The sequence below is a fragment of the Arachis stenosperma genome, chromosome 5 (genome assembly GCF_014773155.1).
Source record: "Arachis stenosperma cultivar V10309 chromosome 5, arast.V10309.gnm1.PFL2, whole genome shotgun sequence".
Taxonomy (NCBI): Eukaryota; Viridiplantae; Streptophyta; class Magnoliopsida; order Fabales; family Fabaceae; genus Arachis; species Arachis stenosperma.
The window spans coordinates 127977534-128000613 of NC_080381.1; the positions used below are offsets into that span (position 1 = coordinate 127977534).

Here is a 23080-nt window from a genome sequence, read left to right on the forward strand (position 1 = left end):
TGATATTTGAAAAAAAATTATAATAAGATAAGATTTGAATTTATATGAAAATTAATTTGATTTAGTTTTACTCTTTTACATATTAATTCCCTTCTCTCTGTCTCTCGTACATATTTAGTAATAATATGGACGGTTATGATGATCTGACTCCAGAATAATTATATGTAATTCCCTTAATAATTTTCAAATTAAACGCGTGATACACAAATAAAGCAACAGTTTTATAGTATATATAGCACAAACACTTCAAATCTAAATATGAAACCCTCACGAAATGATAATTCATTTAGATCACATTAACTTATAAATAGGTTTAAGTCTAAAAAGTATGAATTTTAGCCAAGAAAGTGAAAGTGGAAAAGGAACTAATTATCACATTTGAAAGGAGTATTCAAGTGGCCGAAGGGCGTTCTCATCTCTCAAGTACTGTAAGCTCTTCCTTTATGAAAATTATTATCTTAGCTTGTATGTGTTTCTGTTTCAAGTTTTATTATTCTTTTTTCTTTTTTTTATGTTAGAGATTTGGCCAAGGATTTGGTGGCCCTATTCAAGAGAGGGGTATTGGTAACCTTCCCAAAAATATTCACAAAATTTATTTCACAACTTACAATTTCACCACGCTATTTTTTGTTCTCAATTTTAAATAATTTCTTCCTCCAAAAGACTGAAACCCTCTGTATAGGCAACTTCATTCATTCTGGAGAAAACAAACAACCTTTATTTCGTATTAAATAGTTTAATTATTATTAAATTTATAATTAAGTTTATATTTTTTTAATTGAGTTGTTACACTATTTTTAATTTTATAATTAATTTTTTTTAGTATAAAAAATATTAAAATTAAATGAATATTTTTTTACAAATTAAAAGTATTCATAATTAAAAATTTAATTAAATTTTTTATCGAATATATTTTAAGAAAAACAGTCGGTTGATTTTAATATTTTTAACGTAAAAATAACTTAATTATAAAATTAAAAATAATATAAAAATTAAATTAAAAAAATATAAAAATTTAATTAAAAATTTAGTACATGGATTAACATAGTAATTAAATCTATTAAATATTATAAAGACTAAATGAATAATTATTACCACTTTTTTAATCTATTTTTCCATGTATTGAGGTGCTTATGACAAAGAGAAAGTAGTACTACACTTAATGTCATTTTGATTTCTCACTCAGTTTTGGATAATCATGAACTAAAATACTAGTTATGCCTTAACTAAAATACTTTGTAGAGAGGGGAAAAGAAAGCAAAAAGAAGAGATAGATTATTAGTGCCAGCTTGTCCTCGAAAGTGCGAACCACACCATCTTCAATTGCTGAGAAAGGAAGAAGATGTCATGCATGGGAGATGGTGACAACTTGAGAAAGGAGATAAACGTTTTAGGGAGGGTTTCAGAGAGAGGAGGTTTATTAAAAGTTGAAATACATAAAATAACTCAATGAAATTGCAATTTATTAAAATAAATTTCGGCTAAATTTTGTAAATATTTTCAGAAGGCTAACTGTACCTCTCTCTTAGAGTAGCCACCGAATTCTTTACTTAGACATATAATCATTTATATGTTTTTTTTTATTAATATAAATTATTAAAAAAATAATATTATAATATAATATCAAAATTTTTATAATCTAAAAATTTAGAATTTAATTCTTGTTCATTCTAAGAAAAAAAATCAACATAAAGTAAATAAAAAAAAGTTTATATATATAAAAAATTTACACAAATAAATAAAAGACTCTTGAATAAAAAAATATATTAAATATATAACTATTCGTAAAATGTAATTTTTATCCAGAGAAATGATTTATTATTACACCTCATTTTTGTTTTCTCTATATAAGTCACTCCCCTAACAAGGAAAATTAAAGCACATTCTAATTAATCCATGTTATGGTTTTACTTTTCAGCAATGAAGACAACTGTTGACTCTAATAATGGCTTGGTTACAAGAGGTGGTCATAGTAACTTGTTGGTGAGAAGGCCCATGCAAATCTTCATCTTCTTTGTTGGTTTTGTTTTGGCGTTGATGTTCTTATGCAACTATACTTCTCCCTTTGGAATTCCTATTCTCTCAGAATACTTCATCACTGCCTCAACAACGGCAAGGCTCTATGTCTCTATCTCACTTTTTTTTTATTTCTATATGAGTAATGTTGGAAAATTAATTTTTTAAGTTCATTTTAGCTATTTTTTAAAATTATTTATTCATTAAATTTTAAATTTTAAATCATAAATAATTAATTCTATATCCTAAATTATACACTATAAATTTTAAACTAATTATTATTAATTAACTAAAATTAGTTTCATATAATTTTTCAGTATATTAGAATATGTATGTATAGGGAATTTGACATTCTGATAAAAGATATCTAGATGCAATGGACAATAGGATATGTATTAGATAAATTTATGTCATAATATTATTGTTAAGTATACCAATTAGTCATAAGAATAATAAAGTGATGATGAAAAAAAATAATTATTCTACTGGGTCTTTATAATTATTAAATTTATAATTAAATTTTTATATTTTTTAATTGAATTTTTATATTATATTATTTTAATTTTGTAATTAGATTTTTATTAGTATAAAAAATATTAAAATTTAAATATTTTTTTGCAAATTAAAATCTATAATTAAAAATTTAATTAAATTTTTAATAATATATTTTTTTGAGAGGAATATTTTATTAATTTAAATATTTTTATGATAAAAATATTTAATTACAAAATAAAAAATAATATAATAATCTAATTAAAAAATATAAATTTAATTCTAAATTTAATAAAATTATAAATATCAATAAAGTAATTAAATCAAATAAATATCAATATCTTGAGTACTCCGCAAAACGATGTTAAAAGTCATATGGTTTAAATTTGCTTTCGTCCTTTATTTTGTTTTAAGTGAGAGCTTGAAGGCAATTAGAAATATAGTACACATAAAAGTTTGTTATAACCCAAAACAACGTTGGAAGTCATTGACTTTTAGGCATTTCTTTAATCCATATATAATATATAGTTGTCAAATTGAAATTCAAATTGTGAATTAAAAAATAAAAATCCCATATATTTCGAAGATTCACGAATAAAATCATATATAATAATTATCAAACTAAATTGTTCATTACCTTAAAAGTTTCCCTATAGGCTATAGCTATGTCCACGTTATACTTATCAATCTCTCACATGATTAAAGAATATGTTAGATAAAATAAACTCCGCCGCCCCATCCCAGATACGACGCAAGGACTAAATTAGGCTCAAATTAATTAAGCTATAATAATTAATTAGAATCAGCCCCTTATCAATCTCTCACATATTAAACTTAATGTTTGTTTATTAGGTGCTTAAGAAAAAATCTTGAAAATCAACATTTCAGTGAACATTAAACATTAGAAAAAATAAATTTCGACATTCTTAAAAATAAAACACTTAAAATGAACAAAAACTTATTTTTAGTAAATTTTATATTAATTTTTTTTACGACTTACTATAATGTTAATTGAAATTGACTGTTACAATGCAATATTAATTTTTTAGCATTACTCAGTGTTTAATGACATTGTAAATAATATTGTCTCATGATCATCATCTTTAATTTACGTAACAGGAAAAGAACGAGACGGTGCTAGAGAGTGTTCTAAGAAAAGCATCAATGAAGGATAAGACAGTTATAATAACAAATTTGAATGATGCATGGGCAGAACCAGGTTCAATATTTGATGTGTTCCTAGAGAGTTTTCGAATTGGGAACGAGACACAACATTTCTTAAATCATTTGGTGGTAATTAATTGGGACCAAAAGGCACATGCACGTTGCCAAGCCATACACCCACATTGTTATCAAATTGAATCAAAGAGTGAGAATTTCACAGCAAGCGAAGCATATTTTATGTCAAAAGATTACCTCCACATTGTGTGGAGAAAGATTGATTTTCTTTCCACTGTTCTTGAACTCGGCTACAGCTTTGTCTTTACGGTACATATATACATTTATTTCTTCTTTCTTTGCACACTCATATAGTTCTTAACAAAAATAATGCATCATTGGGAGCTAGTTTTGCATATAATAATCAATATTACTTATTTTCAGTAAAATGCACATTTAAAAATATATTCAAATGTAAAATTTGTCAGGTAATAAAATTGAACCCGTTATTGAATCATAGAATTAGAGGTTTAATTAAAGTTTAATCGGAATTAAATCAGATATAATAAAATAATATATTAATTTATCTATAAACTATATAATTTAAAAAAATATTTTTTCATGTTTTATTATTTTAATTTAGTTATTCACTAAAAAATTGTATCGATTCGATTAACTGATCGACTTTTTGATTGATTTTTTGTCAATAAATTTTTTACTTAAGTCGAACTGATTTAGTAATTGGTTCTCGATTAACTCAGTTAAACTAGCTGTTTTGGTCCATCTTTTAAAATTATAAAATTTGTATATTTAAAAGGTGCATGTAATGATAATTATATATAATTACAATAATATTGGTGATTATAAAACTTTAATAAATACCTTTTTACTATTTAATAACGTCTTTTAAAAAATATATTTTTAATTTTAGTAACATTTTTTAAGTGTTACTAAAAAATCAATTAGGCATTGTAATCAGTGTAGCTATAGTAGTTATCAAAATTAATAAAAAAAATTATTATAAAAATTTTCCAGTATTACATATAAAGTGCATGTCAATACATGAATGATGAATCAATTATATAAAGAGAATAAAATGTTATGTTTGATTTTTTCATAGGATACAGATATAATGTGGCTAAGGAACCCGTTCAAACAATTTTATGGAGATGCAGATTTCCAAAGTTCTTGTGACGATTTCAATGGAAACTCGACGGACCTAAACAACGCTCCAAACACAGGCTTCAGCTATGTGAAGTCTAATGAGAGAAGCATTTGGCTCTACAAATTCTGGTTCAACTCAAGCAGAATATACCGAAGAATGCATGATCAAAATGCGTTTAACATGATCAAGATGCACCCTAACATTTCCGCCATGAATGTGAAGATTAGGTTCCTAAGCACAACATATTTTGGAGGGTTTTGCCAACCTAGCAAGGACTTCAACCAAGTGTGCACAATGCATGCCAATTGTTGCAAAGGGTTGCAGAATAAAATTGATGATCTTAAAATCTTGCTTGATGATTGGAGAAATTATACGGCATTGCCAGAGAATCAGAAACAACACTACTCAAATCATTCTTGGAGTGTCCCAAAACATTGCAGGTAATAATGTTATATTAATAATAATAACTAACTTATATCGTGTCATTATTTAGTTTCTTCTTAATTAATGTAATAAAAATTAAAAAATGTTTAGGAAATAAAAGAAATCAACCCCAATCAACTCAAAACTCTCATATTTTTAATTATTAATTATTATTGTTGGTAGTGAGGATCCAGAAAATTTTGGTAGTGGAGCCAAAATTTATATAATATGATAATAATTTTTATAATAAAAATAGTATGTATACATAAAAAATTAAATATTAAATTATCTATTAACCACTATATATCTATGTATAAATATATATATATATATATATTGTTTAACTTATTTTTAATGTGTGTTTTATATTTTAATATATATTTTATACAAATAGTTATTTTTTATGTACATATAATATGATTATTGTTATAATTATATTTTGTTATTGTAAAATACGATTAGCCTTCAAAATATCTAATATATAAATTAAAACACTAAAATAGTAATTTAAATAATAATATATAATTTAAAATTCTATTGTTTTAGGTTTTATATTTTTAAAAAATTAAGTAACTTTTCTTTTAACACTACCATCAAAATTTTTCTCTTTCTATATATTACTAAACAATTATTTAAAAATTTACTTCCCAAAGCAATTACTCTTATTGATATTTATAGTTAAAAAGGTTCTTTCAATTAATACAGTTTCTACGTAAAAATTAAAGCTAATTTTAAAAAAGAATAAATAATATTCTTTTGAATTGATTTTTAAGAAAGAATACTAATTTCATTTAAAATTGAGAATTGATCTTTTTAACGAATATCTAATAAAAAAATTTTAAATTGATAATTAAGTACCAATAATTGAGTAAAAAATTATTATGGAGTCAAATTTAATAATCTAATAAAGACAAATAAATATTATTATCTTGTACTACTCAAAAAAATTTTAAATTATAATAGAGACACTTATCTCCATAACATTATACTTAGATTCGTTCCTGATTGTTAGAATAAATGTATGTAAATATTATATGTAATAACTAATAAGTATATAATTATAGATATTATATATATGAAATTATATACATTAAGTTAAATAAGTTAACTTCGGATTATTGTGTTTTTAGTATTACCGATAAAAAATAAACCCATTGTTAATTTTTTTTATAGTTTCTACTTTTTTGATAGGTCATTAAATAACACTTTTACGTTGATTTTTGTTATCTCTATGAATAGGTAATGAAGTTTGGAGAATTGTATCACCAATCATTCATAGCAAAGGATTAATCTAGATTGTCATGCCAATTTTTTCTCGTTGGAACATAAACTGGATGTAAGCAAATTGATAATACTATTTAGGACACGGAGAAAATGTTGTTCAAGTGCTACGAATTTTTTATAATTTTGTTTAAAATACAATTGCAAATTTCAATATCTTTTGGTTTAATATATCTGTTATTCCCCCATTTTAATTAATATTTAATTTGTTAAGCAGTTTTACTTTTATCCTCCTCAAATTACACAATGGAACATTATTTGCAGATAATTTTGCGCAAAATGATCGAAGTAAAAGATATTGTGTATAAGATAGAATATTTAATTTCTTTTACCTTGTTTATTTATGGTAGAGACAAATCTCTCTAAAATTATAAAGCTACATCTTGAGATTAAATTTTATACAAAATTTTAATTTTTTAAATAGAAGAAAAGGGTTAAATCAAAGACACTCAATAATTGTTATCCTTTCAGCTCTAAATTAATGCAAAAATTAAATTATGCAAGAGATTTTTTTATATTTTATCTAATCACGTTCAGAAATAAAAAATGAAATAGAAAAAGATAATAAAAACAACAGTGCATCTATATATCATGGTTAGTTTATCCTCCAAGTACAATGAGGCTCTCCATTATAAATTACGGTCGAATTTTTATTATAATCAAATTAATTATAACCATTAGTTTCAACAAATTCAAATCAAATTTATCAATTACCTATATATGAGTTTAAACTAAGGTCATAAAAACCAATAGTAAACTCAAACCAGGCTTACCAAAACCAATAGATTCAAATCAAACTAGTGAGCTCAAACCAAGCTCAGCAAAACCAATGAATTCAAAGTTCAAATCAAATAATCCGCAAAACTGGTGAAGTCAAAACTAAGTTCACCGCAAATTAATGTTTTTTTTTCCTTCCTTTCTCGCTTACTTTTTCAACTGATGACTTTTTATTAACTCTATTTGATCATGATCGACAACAAAAAGCAAAATATATAACTAAAAAAAAACATCCTATGAAATTTTTTTCTAATAAAATAAAATGAGATATATTTTTATATAAGGATGATGTCACAGTCTTAGATACACTCCAATATTACTGTATCAGCACTTAGACTTACTCAGCCTCTTGAGTTAAGATCAAGTCAGCATATTCCTCAATATTTAACAAGAAAACTAAGAACACAAAAAAAAAAAGCTTTAGTGAAAAAAATATTTTATTGTTCACTTGTTTGTTATAAATGACTCACACACTCAAACTCTAACTTTCACCCCTTATTTATAGTCATCCACCTCCTTAATAGATGGTTAGGATTAAATCTAATCAACGGTCCAGATTGATCCTCCAGAACTTTCACTTCAAATATCTATCCTACCACATTTTTCTAAATACTTTTATATTATTCAATATTACTCTTCATACGTCTATATACATCTATACTCTTCTAGAATACTCTACGACCTTTTAGAATCTTCTAAAATCATTTAGGGTATTTTTGGACCTTCTAAGACATTCTAGAACGTTCTCGAACCATCTAGAGCATTCTCAAACACTCCAAAAAATTATACAAACACCGTTAAATCTAATCTTCTAAAATTTACCGTGACATTCTCCCCCACCTATTGCGAAGATATTCTCATCGCGTTTTGTTCATGATAGTACTCTAGGTGTTTTTGGAACTATTACGGATCTTCTCGAGCTTCTCAACTAGATTCGGCTATCGGGAGTCCTTTCCACTTGATCAAGTATTTGATATTTGGTGGTACGTACTCCTCTGCGTCTCACAATGCGATTAGCTAAGATCTCTTCGATTTCCTTATCAAAGGATCTAATCATCCCAGACCGAACACGACTTGAGTCACCTCTGCTCAGTTCTTCTTGGTCTCCATGATATGGTTTAAGTATACTCACATGGAAGATGGGATAGATCTTCATAGAGAAAGGGAATTGTACTTTGTAAGCAACCTCCCTAACACGCCCAATAATCTCAAATGGCCCTTCATATTTGCAGATCAAGTCCTTATAAACCTTGTGAAAGGCCTTAAATTTTTGTAGAAGAAATTTAATCATTATCTTATCTCCCACTTGATACTACAAGAAATTCATTGGGTATCTCCGTATAGACAGAAAATCACAAACACTAATTGATAACAATAATTAGCAGCATATATTTCAACATATATTCCTTTACTTTCAACAAAGTAGAAATACACTTAATTTTCATGAATGAGAAATCAGTAGTTATCTAATGAACACTCTTAATTTTTAAGTGTTTGTTACAAATTACTCACACACTCAAACTCTAATTCTCATCCTCTATTTATAGCCATCTATCTTCTTAACAGATAGTTAGAATTAAATCTAATTAATTATCTAGATTAATCATCCAAAATCTTTACTACAAATATCCATCCTACTATATTTTTTTAAATACTACTAGATTATCCCATATTATTTCTCATACTTCTATATATATACACACTATTCTAGAATACTCTATGACTTTCCAGAATCTTCTAAAACCTTCTAGGATGTTTCGGTACCTTCGATTCTATAATATTTTAGAATATTTCAAAACTATTTAGAGTATTCTCAAACACTCTAAAAAACTATATAAACACCGTTAAATCTAACTTTCTAAAATTTACTCTAACAATGAGGTAGAAATAAAAAAGAAAGAACTTAAAAAATAGAAGAATATTAGTGCTCTTTGTCCCTTTTCAATTTCAATACTTAATCTAATATTTTGGCTTTTTGAGACAATTTTGATTAGTCTTCATTCTAGGGTTTTACTTATTAATTTTGAGTTTGTAACATAGTCGTAAAATTAAACTGGTGATTGAACCGATTAGACTATTGATTTATTGATTTATTCGTTCAATTGATAAGTTATTGGTTGAATTGATAGAACCAGTCCTATATAAATAAAAAATATAAAATAGTCAAAAGTCTAAAATTAAAATTTAAAATAAATATCTTCACTAATATTTTAAAAACAATCAAACTTCAACAAATTATAATCAACAAGTTATAATCCAGTTATCATTAAATAAATATATAGAATTTTAGTGTTTTTTATAATAAAATTTTTTAATTTTATTTTCATACTAAAATAATTATTTTTTATTTTAATAACTAACTAATTAGTTTATATTTATCATATTATTTTTATTAAAAAATAATATTTAATAAATATCATAAAATCATAATATTTGATATTTTTATTTATATATGTTTAATAATATTTATATTAATAATTATGAATAATAAAAAATATAATTATTTTAAATATAAGTGAGTATAAAATTAAAATAATATTAATAAAATTAGTGTATATTTTTACTATATAATCAATAGATAAATTTTTTGGTGTAGAAATATTTATAATTTTTATACATATAAAAATACAGTGTCATTGTGAAATTTTGACAGGTGTTCATAGAGATTAAGTAGATTAGCACTAATTAATAATTAATAATAACACGCAGTGTTAATGAGCTGAATTTTGTTTTACTTAATAATACACCTACTTTACCAAAAACAAAATTTAGCCCATCTCACGGCCTCGCTAATCTACTTAATCTCCAAAAGAAACCAACACCCTCCTCTACGTAATAGTCGTTGTATACGTCTTGTCCAATACTACAACAATGCAAAATATGCTTTTTTTACGGATACCTGTCAAAATTTCACAATAATGCTGCACTTTTACATGTATAAAAATCATAAGTACTTCTACGCTAGAAAATTTGCCTAATTAATAATTAGCACATAAAACACACCTCAAATAAACCGCACCACCAATATAGAATATTAATTCATAATCCAATTAATATTTCTTATCATAAATATTATTAATTTTAATTCTAATCTCAAGATTTTTGTTTTCACATAAACTTAAGGTGAACGTCAAGTCATAAGTTACGTAACCATGTAATTCGGGGAATCATCTTATCATCAAGTATTCATGTGGTGCCAAAATGAGTTTGTCAACGTATAGCAGTGACAATTAATGTTGATGTTCAAAATAAGTTTTAGTTTTACAGTAGCGCTGGGGGTTTGAAATTTGTATTTATTAATTAGTTATTATTAATATTTTTAATAGTATAAAATTATATTTAATAATATAAAATTATATATTCTTCTTTTAATAATATTGACTTCATTTTAATAAAAATGTTGGCTCTCGAAACTTTTTCCTAATTCTATTATTATCACTAAAATTTGTTAGATTGTTTAAATATTAAATCAAACTAAACGTTATGTACTTTACTCTAGAAAATATCGTTAAAATAACTTTTTTTTTTCTTTCCTTTTTTTTTTCTGTCCCCAGTTGGGAGGCAGAATGAAAATTCATCCAAACAAGAAGACATTACGTTCTATGAACTCCACAAAGCCTTAGCAAACAGCACAATCATCTATGATCTCGAGGCCCGAAGCAACATGTGCTGGTGACATGATACATGGTTTGATTTAAATGAGAAGTTCTACTTTAGCCATGATTAAAATGTCTAGATGCCTTAGTAGCTAGAGTTGATTATGCATGAATTAGCATGTGGTGTTGTCGGCCCTACATGAAAAACTCATGAATGAACCAGATTAATAAAATAGGGGTTTGACTTGTTTAATAGAACTTGATGTTGAGGCTAAATAATTCTATTTGTTTTAGTTTCTCATGTTTTTCCCTTTTCTTGGAGGTTAAAAATTGGCTTTTACATATTATGAAAAAAGAAGCAAAATAATTAGTTTTGGAACAAAAAAAAATGAAAAATTGCTTGTATGTATTACCTCCGGTGTGTTTGAAGGTTAGAAAGTTTTTAGGCTTGATGATCTAAGAAAAAAGACACAAAAATTTTATCAAAAGAAAAGGTTTTGTACATTTCAAAAGTTTTATTTTTGCCAATTTAAATTAAGAAAATACTATTTGTCTTTTAAAATTTAGTCTTTAATCAATTTTTTAATTTAAATAATATTATTTAATTATTTTTAAATTAAAACACATTTCTATTTTTTAGATAAATACATTGTTAATTAAATTTAGTTTGAATTTTATCATCAACTAAAATTTCTCTAATTTTTTTCGATAAAATAAAAATTACTTTGTACTTTATCTTTTATTTTTTCTCTTTCCTACAGTAACACATCATCACCATTAGGCATTTAAGGTTTTTTTTTTCTCCTCAAGTCTCAAATATTGTTTCACGTACATTAGATTCATTCACTTTGAATTTTTTTTCTTTTTCATTTATTAATTTATATTAATAGATTAAATTCAATGAATCCATAAAAATAGCAACCTAATTTTCTGCACACGATAAAATGAAGGAGAATATAACACATCTAAAATTATTTAAATATATAAAAAATAGTTTTTTCATACATCTAAAATTATATAAATAAAATTTAAAAATAAAGTTAAATTTTTTCATATCTTACTCAATAAAAACAAGTCTAACATATTTTATTTTAATATTAGTTAAATTTTTTTATTACTTATTAAAATACTAACATTTATTCATTATAATTTTTTAATTGTTTGGTATTTTAACTAATTTTACAAACTAATTAATTGCGTAAAAATATAACATTTAAAATAATACAGTCGCATACAAAATACTTTTTGAAGACATCCGAAAATTAACCAAATAAAATTTATGATTCAAAAATAAAATGTCATATTTCATTTTATTATTAGTTGACATTTTTCATTATTTAGTTGAATATGTTTATTGTTTGGTATTTTAATATCTTATTTATTAACACATCTAATTTTAGAAGAAGAGAGATTGTGAAAGAGAGCATTTATTCATTCTAGTTTATTTAAATTTTTTTATTGTTTGGTATTTTAATATCTTATTTATTAACACATCTAAAATTAAATGAATAACATAAACACATCCAAAATTAGATATTTGTATATTTAACTTATATTAACATTACGAACTCCAAAATCCAAATCAAATAGATGTGTGAAAAAAATAATAACCACAAACACATCCATAAACTTAAAATAAAAAAATCATAAATACATCCAAAATTAAATAAATAACATAAACACATCTAAAATTAAATAAACAACAAAATTATAAACACATCTAAAATTAAACAAATAATATAAATATATTTAAAATTAAGTATTTATACATAAAAAATACATTAATATTATTACAAATTAAATCCCTTTGTTACTTACACCAACCTTCATCAAAGTTTCAATCTCTATGTCCTCAGATGGTTCAAGTTCATGCCTTTGATTCCTATTCATAATTTTCTCAAAGAAAAAAAAATTCTAAGAATACTCACATTTTCATTTAAATTCATATTTAAACTTTATATATATATATATATATATATATATATATATATATATATATGTTGAATTTCATTAGTTTTCACAAAAATAAAAAAATTTATACAAAATAATAAAAGAAAGAAGGTAGCAAGAATGACGAAACAATGACGAGGAAAAAGGCGGCGTAGAAGACGAAACGACAACAAGAAAAAGCGTGGCGATGAGGATGGGTGTGACGCGGAAGAGAAAATGCATCGAGGATGATGTTACTTAAGCTGAAGTATATCAACAGGTACCGGAAGTTTTTTCTTACGAAAAAATATAGTCAAAGTATGCACATTCTAAATAAAAGAGAACATTATCTTTTTACTCTTAATAATTGCTATTATATATTTAATAAATGAACTTTAGAGACATTTTTAGATATTATTGTTGCAAATAATAAAGCATGTCAACATTACTCAACTTTCAATAAACATATAAAAAATCATAACATATAATAGGGCAATTTACATAAATAAATAAAGTTAGAGAATTATTTACGTAAATGTGCAAATCTGTTTCTTGTTACCATTTTGTGCAAAATTGAATTTTATGTAAACCGTGGCAACCTACCACGGTTTCAAAACAAACATAAACCGTGGGAGGTCACCACGGATTAGGAAGAAATTGATTTACATGTAAACCGTGGGAGGTCACCACGGTTTACGAAGGAAAATGGTTGAGCATAAACCGTGGGGAGTCACCACGGTTTATGTAGAGTAGAAAAACGTGGTGGCTTGCCACGGTTTACTCTGACGGAAAATCTATATATATGTGGTGATTCAAGCAGCAGAAGAGATCATTCTCACAAGGCTAGTGAGGAGAGAGCTTTCTTGCTCTGGTGTATTGCTCTGGAAAAATAAAAAAAGCAAAAGTAAAGGTGTGAAGTTCACCGACAGAGAACCACTAAGTATTTTTATTAGTTCGTCAATGAGTTTGTCGGAAAAGAACAGCATCTTGGAGAAGCTTGGCGTGTTGGGTTGCAAGTGGGTGAAGAACTATTCTACAAGATTCCATGGGGTTGTCTCGACGGTGTTCAGTACGAAACCTTTCCCGTTAAGTCTGATGAAGATATTAGGGTTCTCTTCTACTACGTAAGGAGTTTTCCGGAGATCAGAATCCATGAGTGTGTTTGGAGGTTGGCGTCGATAGTTCTGGGCATCCGCTCCAGTTCCTTGCGTAGCTTCCGCGGGTGGTGCATTAGTTCGATGCCTGCGGTCAGACCGCATCTTCCTCCGGTTCAATCACCTTCTTTGCGGCTGACTTAGAACAAACGGAGGTTGTCGGTTCTGTCCCTTTGGAGCAGCAGTCATTGAGCCTCCCAACGTAGTGGGTACCGGTGGTGGCCTCGTGCCTTATTTGAAGACTTTGGTGGACCTGATCAAGTAGAGAATGCAATGCGTGACGATGGATCTGACGAGGAGCCTGTTGATATCGATGGTGACAGCGACGAAAACAGGCGGCGATCCTGATGCGCAACATCGGCCTTCAAGTTCTGCTCCTCATCAATACCCTCCACACTTCTCGACACTAGACTTGGAAGCTCTTGGTCAACAGGAAGACACGGTAACAGAGTGGTAGATCTTCTAGAATTGAGATTGGGCAATCTTTCCAGAGTAAAGATGAAGCTGTGCTCAGTGTGAAGGCTATAGCATCCGGCGAGGTGTTGAGTACAGAGTCTCGAATCGGATCATTTGAAGTATCATGGAAAATGCAAGGAATTCGGCAAGGGTTGCACTTGGTTGATTCGTGTAGCGCTTCGTGCACGAAAGGGAACTTGGGAGGTTAGGAGGTACAACGGGCCACACACGTGCCTCGCAACTTCTATTTCAAGTGATCACCGTCAGTGGATTATAACGTTAATGTGCGAGGATTCTTCCTATGGTTAGGGCGGATCGCGGTTACGGTAAAGGTACTTCAACAAGCGACAGAAGCTGATTACGGTTTCAGGCCTAGTCAGGAAGGTCTGGTTGGCTAAGCAGAAGGCTGTGGCTGAAATATATGGAGATTGGGAAGAGTCTTACGCGGAGTTGCCCCGTTGGATGCTAGGGATCGTTTCAAGTGATCACCGTCAGCTGGATTATAACGTTATGTGCGAGGATTCTTCCTATGGTTAGGGGATGCTGCGGTTACGGTAAAGGTACTTCAACAAGCGACAGAAGCTGATTACGGTTTCAGGCCTAGTTACAGGAAGGTCTGGTTGGCTAAGCAAAGGCTGTGGCTGAAATATATGGAGATTGGGAAGAGTCTTACGCGGAGTTGCCCCGTTGGATGCTAGGGATCGAGGCAACAATGCCGGGAACAATCACGGTGCTGAAGACGTCTCCGGTTCAGATTGGTGGTGCTGTTGATGAGTCGAGGGTGTACTTTCACCGACTTTTCTGGACATTTCCCTCCCTGTGTCGAGGCATTCCGGCACTGCAAGCCACTCGTCAGTATTGACGGTACCACTTGTATGGGAAGTATGGAGGGACGCTCCTGTTGGCGATAGCTCAGGACGGAAACTCGAACATCCTGCCGATAGCATTCGCCCTTGAGGGGGAAAATGCAGAGTCGTGGTCATTCTTCTTGTCCAACCTACGAGAGCATATGACTCCTCAGGAGGGTATCCTAGTTATCTCAGACAGGCATAATGGGATCAAGGCGGCCCTTGAGGCACCTGAGAATGGATGGCTGCCTCCTCGTGCCTTCCGGCCTACTGTATAAGGCATGTGGCAGCGAATTTCGCCCTAACGTTTAAAGGACTCAAGGAGGTTACTGGTCAATGCTGCCTACGCCAAGACTGAGGGTGAGTTTTACTACTGGTTCGACATCATGCGGACTGAATCCAGCAATGTGTGACTGGGCCAACCGTATGGAGTATGACAAATGGACCCAATATGAGGATGGTCGACGGGGGGCACTGACCACAAACATCAGTGAATGTGTGAACTCCGTGCTAAAGGGTACTCGCAACCTCCCTGTCACATCATTGGTTAAGTCAACCTACGGGAGGCTTGCTCAGCTATTTGTGGTCCGGGGTCAGACAGCAGAGGCACAACTCGGAGCCGGCCATGAGTTCTGTCAGGCATTGGTCAAGGCTATTGATCGGAACCTTAGAGACTCCAGGTGCTTTACTGTGACATTATACGACAGGCATCAACTAGAGTACACCGTGGCTGAGACAACACCAACGGGGACGTTCTCTCTTGGTAGCTATAGAGTTTCCCTTAAAGATCACTGATGCGACTGTGGGCACTTCCAGGCGCTGCATTATCCATGTTGCCACGCCATTGCCTGTTGCGCCTACTCCCGCCTAAACTGGGCGTCCTATGTTCATGAAGTGTATCGTATGACTGAGGTGTTCAACGTTTACAATCATGGGTTTCTCCCACCTATTCCTGAAGGCATGTGGCCTCCATATGGTGGCCCAACCATTATTCCTGACCCTAATCTGCGGCGTGCAAAGGAAGGCCGTCCAAAGTCAACCAGGATCCGAGGAAGCATGGATCAGTCTCAACAGAATCAGCCCAAGCGTTGTGGGTTATGCCGTCAGCCCGGGCATACGCGAAGGAACTGTCAGCAGCGATCACAAAGTGGTGGAGGGGATGCGTAGATGTCATTTTGTGTAACCCTCTTCTATGCCTTCTTATTCGTTTCTAGGTCTAAGTAATGTTAGCCCAAGCGTCCTCTGTTACATATGTCACTTTCAACGTGTTTCAGTAGGAACGAAATCTAAGTATAATAACCTTTTATATTATCAGTTTCATTAAACCACTTTAGCTATCTTTAACATGTGCATTATATATAAACCATACAGGAACACATGAAATACTCTTAATCAGGCACTCACCATAGTCTGAAGATAAATATTATTTAACAGTAAGTCTGAAATACATAACACTAACATGCACATTACATAAAGTAATTAGCATGCTGAATACATAACGTTACTACCAAGATCAATACATAACATAACTAACATCATCAACACATAACCTAACTACCATTATCAATACATAAATAAAGAAACAAAGTACTGGACAGGAACATATAGCATAACTAATCAGAATCCTCAATGGGTCACTGTCATCGTCATCGAACTGGCCAAGCAAGTGCCCTCCGGTGCCACACAAAGTAGGACGTCTAACCCGCCTAGGTCGCTGATCTGGCGCTGGTGCTGTGGTGTGAGCCGCGCTGAAAGCGGAGGCAGGTGTACCTCCTAAAGCAAACCATGGGTCGGACGGCGAACGGTGCTCGTCCAACTGCCAACTGAGCCTGAACATCGTCACTGCCTGCTCCTGAGCACCAAACTGGGCATGCTCCTCAGGCATCTGTGGCCTATAATGGGTCTGATCATCATCCCTAAGCATGTCAGCAATGTCTCTGTAAAAGGAGGACTCAGTAACGGTCAATGTCCACCCCAACACCGCGTAAACTCGGCAAAACCATATGGGCTCACGTTCCCAAACATCTAGATCGGCTAGTCTGGGATGCCGATCCACTCCCTCCTCAGCGACCGTGGCCGCCCCCCCCTGCTCGCGGTGGTCCTCCGTCGAGGAACCCACCAGATCTCAGGAACGTCCTGGGCCAATCGGTCGGCAAACTCCCTCCACTCGCGATCGGTGGTCCGGGTCCCAATACGGCGACGCCTATCAACTCGTCTGTTATCTGGTCTGTCATAAACATGAACTCTAGGGTGCCTGGGACGACCCTCTGTGACGCGCCTCCTCAGTCAACACAATCGGCCTCGGATCCTGAAATGCTACATCTGGGGATAGGAACCTGTGCGCCACACGGCACCACCACTCTAGGTAATCTGATGATGGACCAGGGTCGAGGACACGATCGACCCATATTACCGACTGATGCCGGTTCTCCCAATACTGGTGCCACTCCCGATAATATGAAGGAAACCACCGGTCCCCACCCCTACCATCCTTCGCATGTAGCCAATCTATGTTCAGAGCTACATCTGGGGGAGCTGAACACCGCCGAACTGGGGTAGAACCCTATCCACCTGATGCCACTCTAGCAAAAATATGAGGCTAGTGACGGCCGTCCATAGCCGTCGGTGCTGATCAACTAGTATCTCCGGATGAATAGCAGCAGTAACATCAGCAGAAGAATAAGGCTCCCACACAAACTGCATAGAATCAGTAAGACGTTCATGAGGCAGTGCCATGTAAGAAAACTAGATCCACCATAAGTAATAAATAAGTCACTCACATCGTGGACAAGCAACCGATCAAGTGCAAGGCGTGCGGAAACTAATCTCTGTGCCCCTGCCGTTCCTCGGAACAAACTCCGCCCACCTACCATTTAAATTGAAATCATGTCAAAACAAACCTTAACACAGTACCAATTTTTACAATATATGAACGCATATTTTTAAATCATACCTAGAAGCAAGCGGAAAACCAAACCGGTCAAAACCTGTGGGCCTCAGAGTGGGAAACCTCCAGAAAATCCAAGACTGTAGTAGGTGTAGCGGCCCAGCCAAGTTAACGACGTTCCTGTTTGTACCACGACAAAGACACCTATACAACCAGGCTAGTGCAGCGGATCCCCAGCTATATCTGCCCAAGTCATCCAATGATGCCAAATAAGGCAACCAGCGAAGGTGTACCCTGTTTGCATTCTTGTCCGCAAACAGCTGAGACGACAACAGCATAAGGATATAAGCGCGTGCGTATACACGAACGGTCTCCTCAGTAGCATCTGCAGGGAGAACACGGAACCTCTCGTGGAACCAGGTGTAGCACACTGTCATCTGCTTCACCTTACTCTGCGGTGGTAACTCCCCGAACAACTCCCGGAACCACACCATGCCGTCTACCGTGTTCCATCAGATTCTCAAACTCAGTCAAGCACCCACTAACGGTGCACCATCAATCGGCAAACCCAGCTGATACGCGACATCCTGTAGAGTAATGGTGCACTCACCAAACGGCATATGGAACGTGTGGGTCTCCGGACGCCAACGCTCAATAAATGCGCTAATCAGAGACTCATCAACCCAAAACCACTGACTGTTTAGCCTAGCAAGATGATACAACCCCGCAGTCTCCAGATAAGGTATAATCCGGTCATGTAACGGCATATTCTGCTGCCGCCTAACGGCTGTAATAACCCTATTAGGCTGCAAAACATTCGAAATAAATAAATCCCTTAACATACAACCATTACAAACAACAACATACATAATACTCCTGCTAAGATAACTGTGCACTCACAACAACAAATTAACAGTTTAAATTCATGAAAAAACCTTTGAATAAATACAATAATCATAACAAAATATTGTGCAAAATACTAAAAACCAACGTTGCGACAACCGGACCGGTCAATGAACCGGTGAGGTTACTGGTTCAATGGTTTAATGCTTCCCCCGGGTGTTAAACCGGAGTTCAACCGGTTTAATTAAATATTAAATAAAATTATTGAAAAACCTAACATTAATTTTAAATACATGAATTTAATAAAAAACCGTAAAAAAAACTGTTAAAAAACCGGCCGGTTCGACCGGTTTTCCAGTAAACCGGCCGGTCCGACCGGTTCTTTTGCAGTAAAACTATTTACTAGATATATTCCTACTAACATATCAGTTGCTATATTAGAATTACATTTAATTACAATAATAATAACAATAACAGTTACTAACCTCTTCGTCGATATTTCCTGCCACGTGAGCGATGCCATTTAGTCGGTACAATCGATCCTCATCCTCCATTGGCCCCACCACCTACTTCTACTTCACTGCCTCCAAACCTTTTTCCAAACTCTCTCTACCACAATGAATCCAATTTTTTGCCAAAGGTTACAAATGAATCCGTCCCTACCTTCAGCGGATTACATATATATATAGATACACGTAAACCGCGGTGGGTTACCGGGTTTTACGTTCAAATTTGTTTCCTCATAAACAACCGTGGTGAGTCACCACGGTTTATGCACACCAAATTTCCCTAGTAAACCGTCATGGGCTCCCACGGTTTACATGTAAACCAATTTCCTCCTAATCCGTGGTGACCTCCCACGGTTTATGTATGTTTTGAAACCGTGGTGGGTTGCCACGGTTTACATAAAAATGCATTTTGCACAAAATGGTAACAAGAAACAGATTTGCACATTTACGTAAATAATTCTCCCACTTTATTTATTTATGTAAATTGCCCCATATAATAATACATGTCAATACAAGTCATATCAAAATAAATATAAATCATAGTATTATTAAAATTTATTTATAAGTAAAAGTTTTAACACATAATATTCACTATATATATTAACTAAAGAACTGAAATTAAAAAAAAAATACTGTTTCTTAATATTTGTGGATTAATTAAAAAATAAAATATTATTTTTTATTTTAACTTAATTATATATAAATAATATAATAAATTGTTGTAAATAAATTTACTATATTATTTATAATAATTATAAATATATTATATTAATATTTATGATTTTTTAAATATAATTATTATAAAAGATATTATGATTATTTTTTAATAAATTATGTATTAATCACAAATATAATAATATACAACGAAAAAATTTATATTACATATAAATATAATCATCATCACATAAATAAATATAGTGATATATAATATAATAAAATTGAATATGATCCAGTGGCTAAACAAGCTAAGAGTAATGATTCAAACATAATACAATTTTCAAGAACATATAATAATATTTATTAATGAAAGAAAATTCAATGAACCTAATAATTCATGCATAGCTGCTGACTCCGTTCTACTTCTTCCAGGTTCTTAAGGCTTCGTAAGGTTTTTTTTTTTTTTTTTTCCCAACGCTAGGGATGTATATGAGTTGAATTAAATTTGATTTGTCCTAATCTATCTAAACCCAATTTTAAATATAAATGGATCTAACTCTAATTCAATTTTATAGATCCAATAAAACTTAAATATTTTTTTGTCATAATTATATCGAATCCAAATGAATCCGAAAAAAATTAGACTTTTAAAATTTTAATAATAATTTATAAAAAAATTATTTATGATATATTTATTTAATTTAAAAAAATTTATTAATGAAAAATTGATATTCATATTTAAATTTAAATTTGTTTATAAATTTTAATTTGATATTTTTTTATTTATTTTTTAATTCAACAAATGTGAGTAAAAATAAAATAATAAACTTATGATTAATATAATATAATATTAAAATTAATTTAAAACATATATAACTTTTCAACAATACTAGGGAATCAAGAGCATATCAACAAAAAACCAGCCAAATGTTTTTGGGCTGGGACCTGAAAGCTCAATACACTTCAGTACCATCCAAAATTGACCCAAGATAAACCAAAATAACCCTCCCCAAAAACTCTACCCTTGCTTTCACCGTTTTACCACACAGAAGTTTGAAAATCATCTACACCCGCGCCATGCCTCCGAAAACATCGCGCAACCCGCTTCCCTCTCTTCTCCGGATACTGCGACGTCGCTACTAGCGGCTCCGCCCATCGCGCCTCCACACACGGTACCAGAACGCAACCCTCTTCCCTCTCTTCTCCGGGCGCTGCGACGCTGCTCCTAGCCTCTCCACCTATCGCACCTCTACAGACAGAACCAAAGCGACGCCACTCTGCTGTTTCATGTGGGTTTTACCGGCGCCTCTGAAGCTTCCTGGTGCAGCTGCACCGTCCGCCGGCGGACCTCCACTTCTCTAGCCTTGAATCCTCCCTTCGTCTCACTAATTGGCAAGGATGGTAGATGTTTCCTCTGATTTACTATGCATGTTTTGAAAAGAGATTTGGACATGATTTTGTTGTAGTGGTTCCGGTAAATTTTAATTAAATGGATTTTTTTTCAAGTTGTATTGCTCAGGTAATATAATTTTGGTGCATCACTGGTCCTTGTCAAAAATAGCAGCTGCATGTTTTCCTGTTTTCGGAGTTTTGCAACAGGCTGATCACAGGTAAGTATGTTTTTTTATTCCTAATTGAATTTGGGTGGATTCTGATTATATGAAATTTGAGCGAAAAATTTTGATTTTCTGATTAAGATTTGTACGAGGTTTCACACAAAATCTGTTGGAGTTTGTTAAGTTACCAAGAATATGAAATTAGAACTTTGATAAATTGTGATTTGTAATAAAAATTAGTTTCAGCAACTATGGTTATAAGATTAGTTATTCACTATTTGCTCATCATAGGTATGCATGTATTGCAAGTCTATATATTGTTACCGTCATAATGTGTTAACGATTATGATCAATTACTGTAAATTAATTTTATACTTGAATTGCATATAAGAGCTGATGGAGGTACTCTATAGTTGTTCTATCTAGTTTTATTTCTTGATGATTTCGAAGAGCAAAAAAGATATCCCCCTAGTTTAATTATTTGTCTGAAACTCTTCGAAAACATCCCAATCAAAAGGTAAACTTCACCTATTTTTTATTGCTTTATTTTTTTGCTGGTTCTGCATTGTTATGGCATGAAGTTGCTAGGGAGATGTTGCTATATACCCCTAAATGAAAAACTTTTGGAAGAAATTTTGTTATGACATGTGTTTTTATAGACTAATAGATTATTGTTGCATATTTGCTAATTGGTTCTACTATAAAAAGGTTTTTAAATGACTGTCACTGGGGTGTTAATGATGAAATAATACAAAGAATTCATTGAAACAAATAGACAAAAGTAATAAAAAAAATTGGAGGCAGATTTTCTCATATTCAATTCTATTTTGCTTTTTCAAATTGGTCCGCTTATTAATGCTGTCATTTTTGGCAAGCAATAATTATTCCTTGAAGTAATTAGCAGCGAGTCCTCATGTACAAATATAATTGCCAATCACTGTTGTGCTCTTGGTTAAGTAGTGTTTTATCTATTTGAATTCACAAGGGGTAAGAGATGTACTTCACTGGTAATTATGATGTTTTTTCTAATTGAACTTGGGTATGAATTGAATTTATCAACTTCCAGCAAGAAAATTTGATTTTTTGGTTAAGATTTGTTGGTGGTTTTACAACACCTATTGGAGTTTGTTAGTTACGCAGAACATAAAATTTGAAATGATTTATTCCTATTTTGTAATCTATGCTTAGCTTCAGGAACCATGGTTGTAGTCGATTTGGTTTACCTTTGCTATTTTGTTGGATGTTGTTGAATTGCTATAACTAGCGAATGGATGATTATGTAATTAAAAAGCAAAAGATGTTGTTATTGGGAATTGGGTTTTGCTATATTGAC

The 23080-nt window shown here is 31.6% G+C and overlaps 1 protein-coding gene across 2 annotated transcripts; it reads left to right on the top strand.

The window, feature by feature from the left end:
• Positions 1-290: 290 nt before the first annotated feature.
• Positions 291-6706, top strand: LOC130982952 (uncharacterized protein At4g15970-like). 2 transcript variants are annotated; one of them, XM_057907104.1, is made up of 5 exons: positions 291-428; positions 1919-2112; positions 3628-3996; positions 4787-5271; positions 6494-6706. In XM_057907104.1, the coding sequence occupies exons 2-5, from the start codon at positions 1921-1923 to the stop codon at positions 6495-6497; spliced, it is 1050 nt and encodes a 349-aa protein (XP_057763087.1). In that variant the 5' UTR covers positions 291-428; positions 1919-1920; the 3' UTR covers positions 6498-6706. The 2 variants fall into 2 exon arrangements, with proteins under 2 accessions (XP_057763087.1, XP_057763088.1); XM_057907105.1 differs by having other exon boundaries at positions 291-423.
• Positions 6707-23080: the final 16374 nt, after the last annotated feature.

Bases quoted from the DNA above. Each gene is read 5' to 3' on its own strand.
- LOC130982952 (XM_057907104.1), top strand. From the start codon at position 1,921: ATGAAGACAACTGTTGACTCTAATAATGGCTTGGTTACAAGAGGTGGT. The intron at 2,113-3,627 runs GCAAGGCTCTAT...TTTACGTAACAG, and splicing joins TCATCACTGCCTCAACAACG to GAAAAGAACGAGACGGTGCT. The intron at 3,997-4,786 runs GTACATATATAC...ATTTTTTCATAG, and splicing joins GCTACAGCTTTGTCTTTACG to GATACAGATATAATGTGGCT.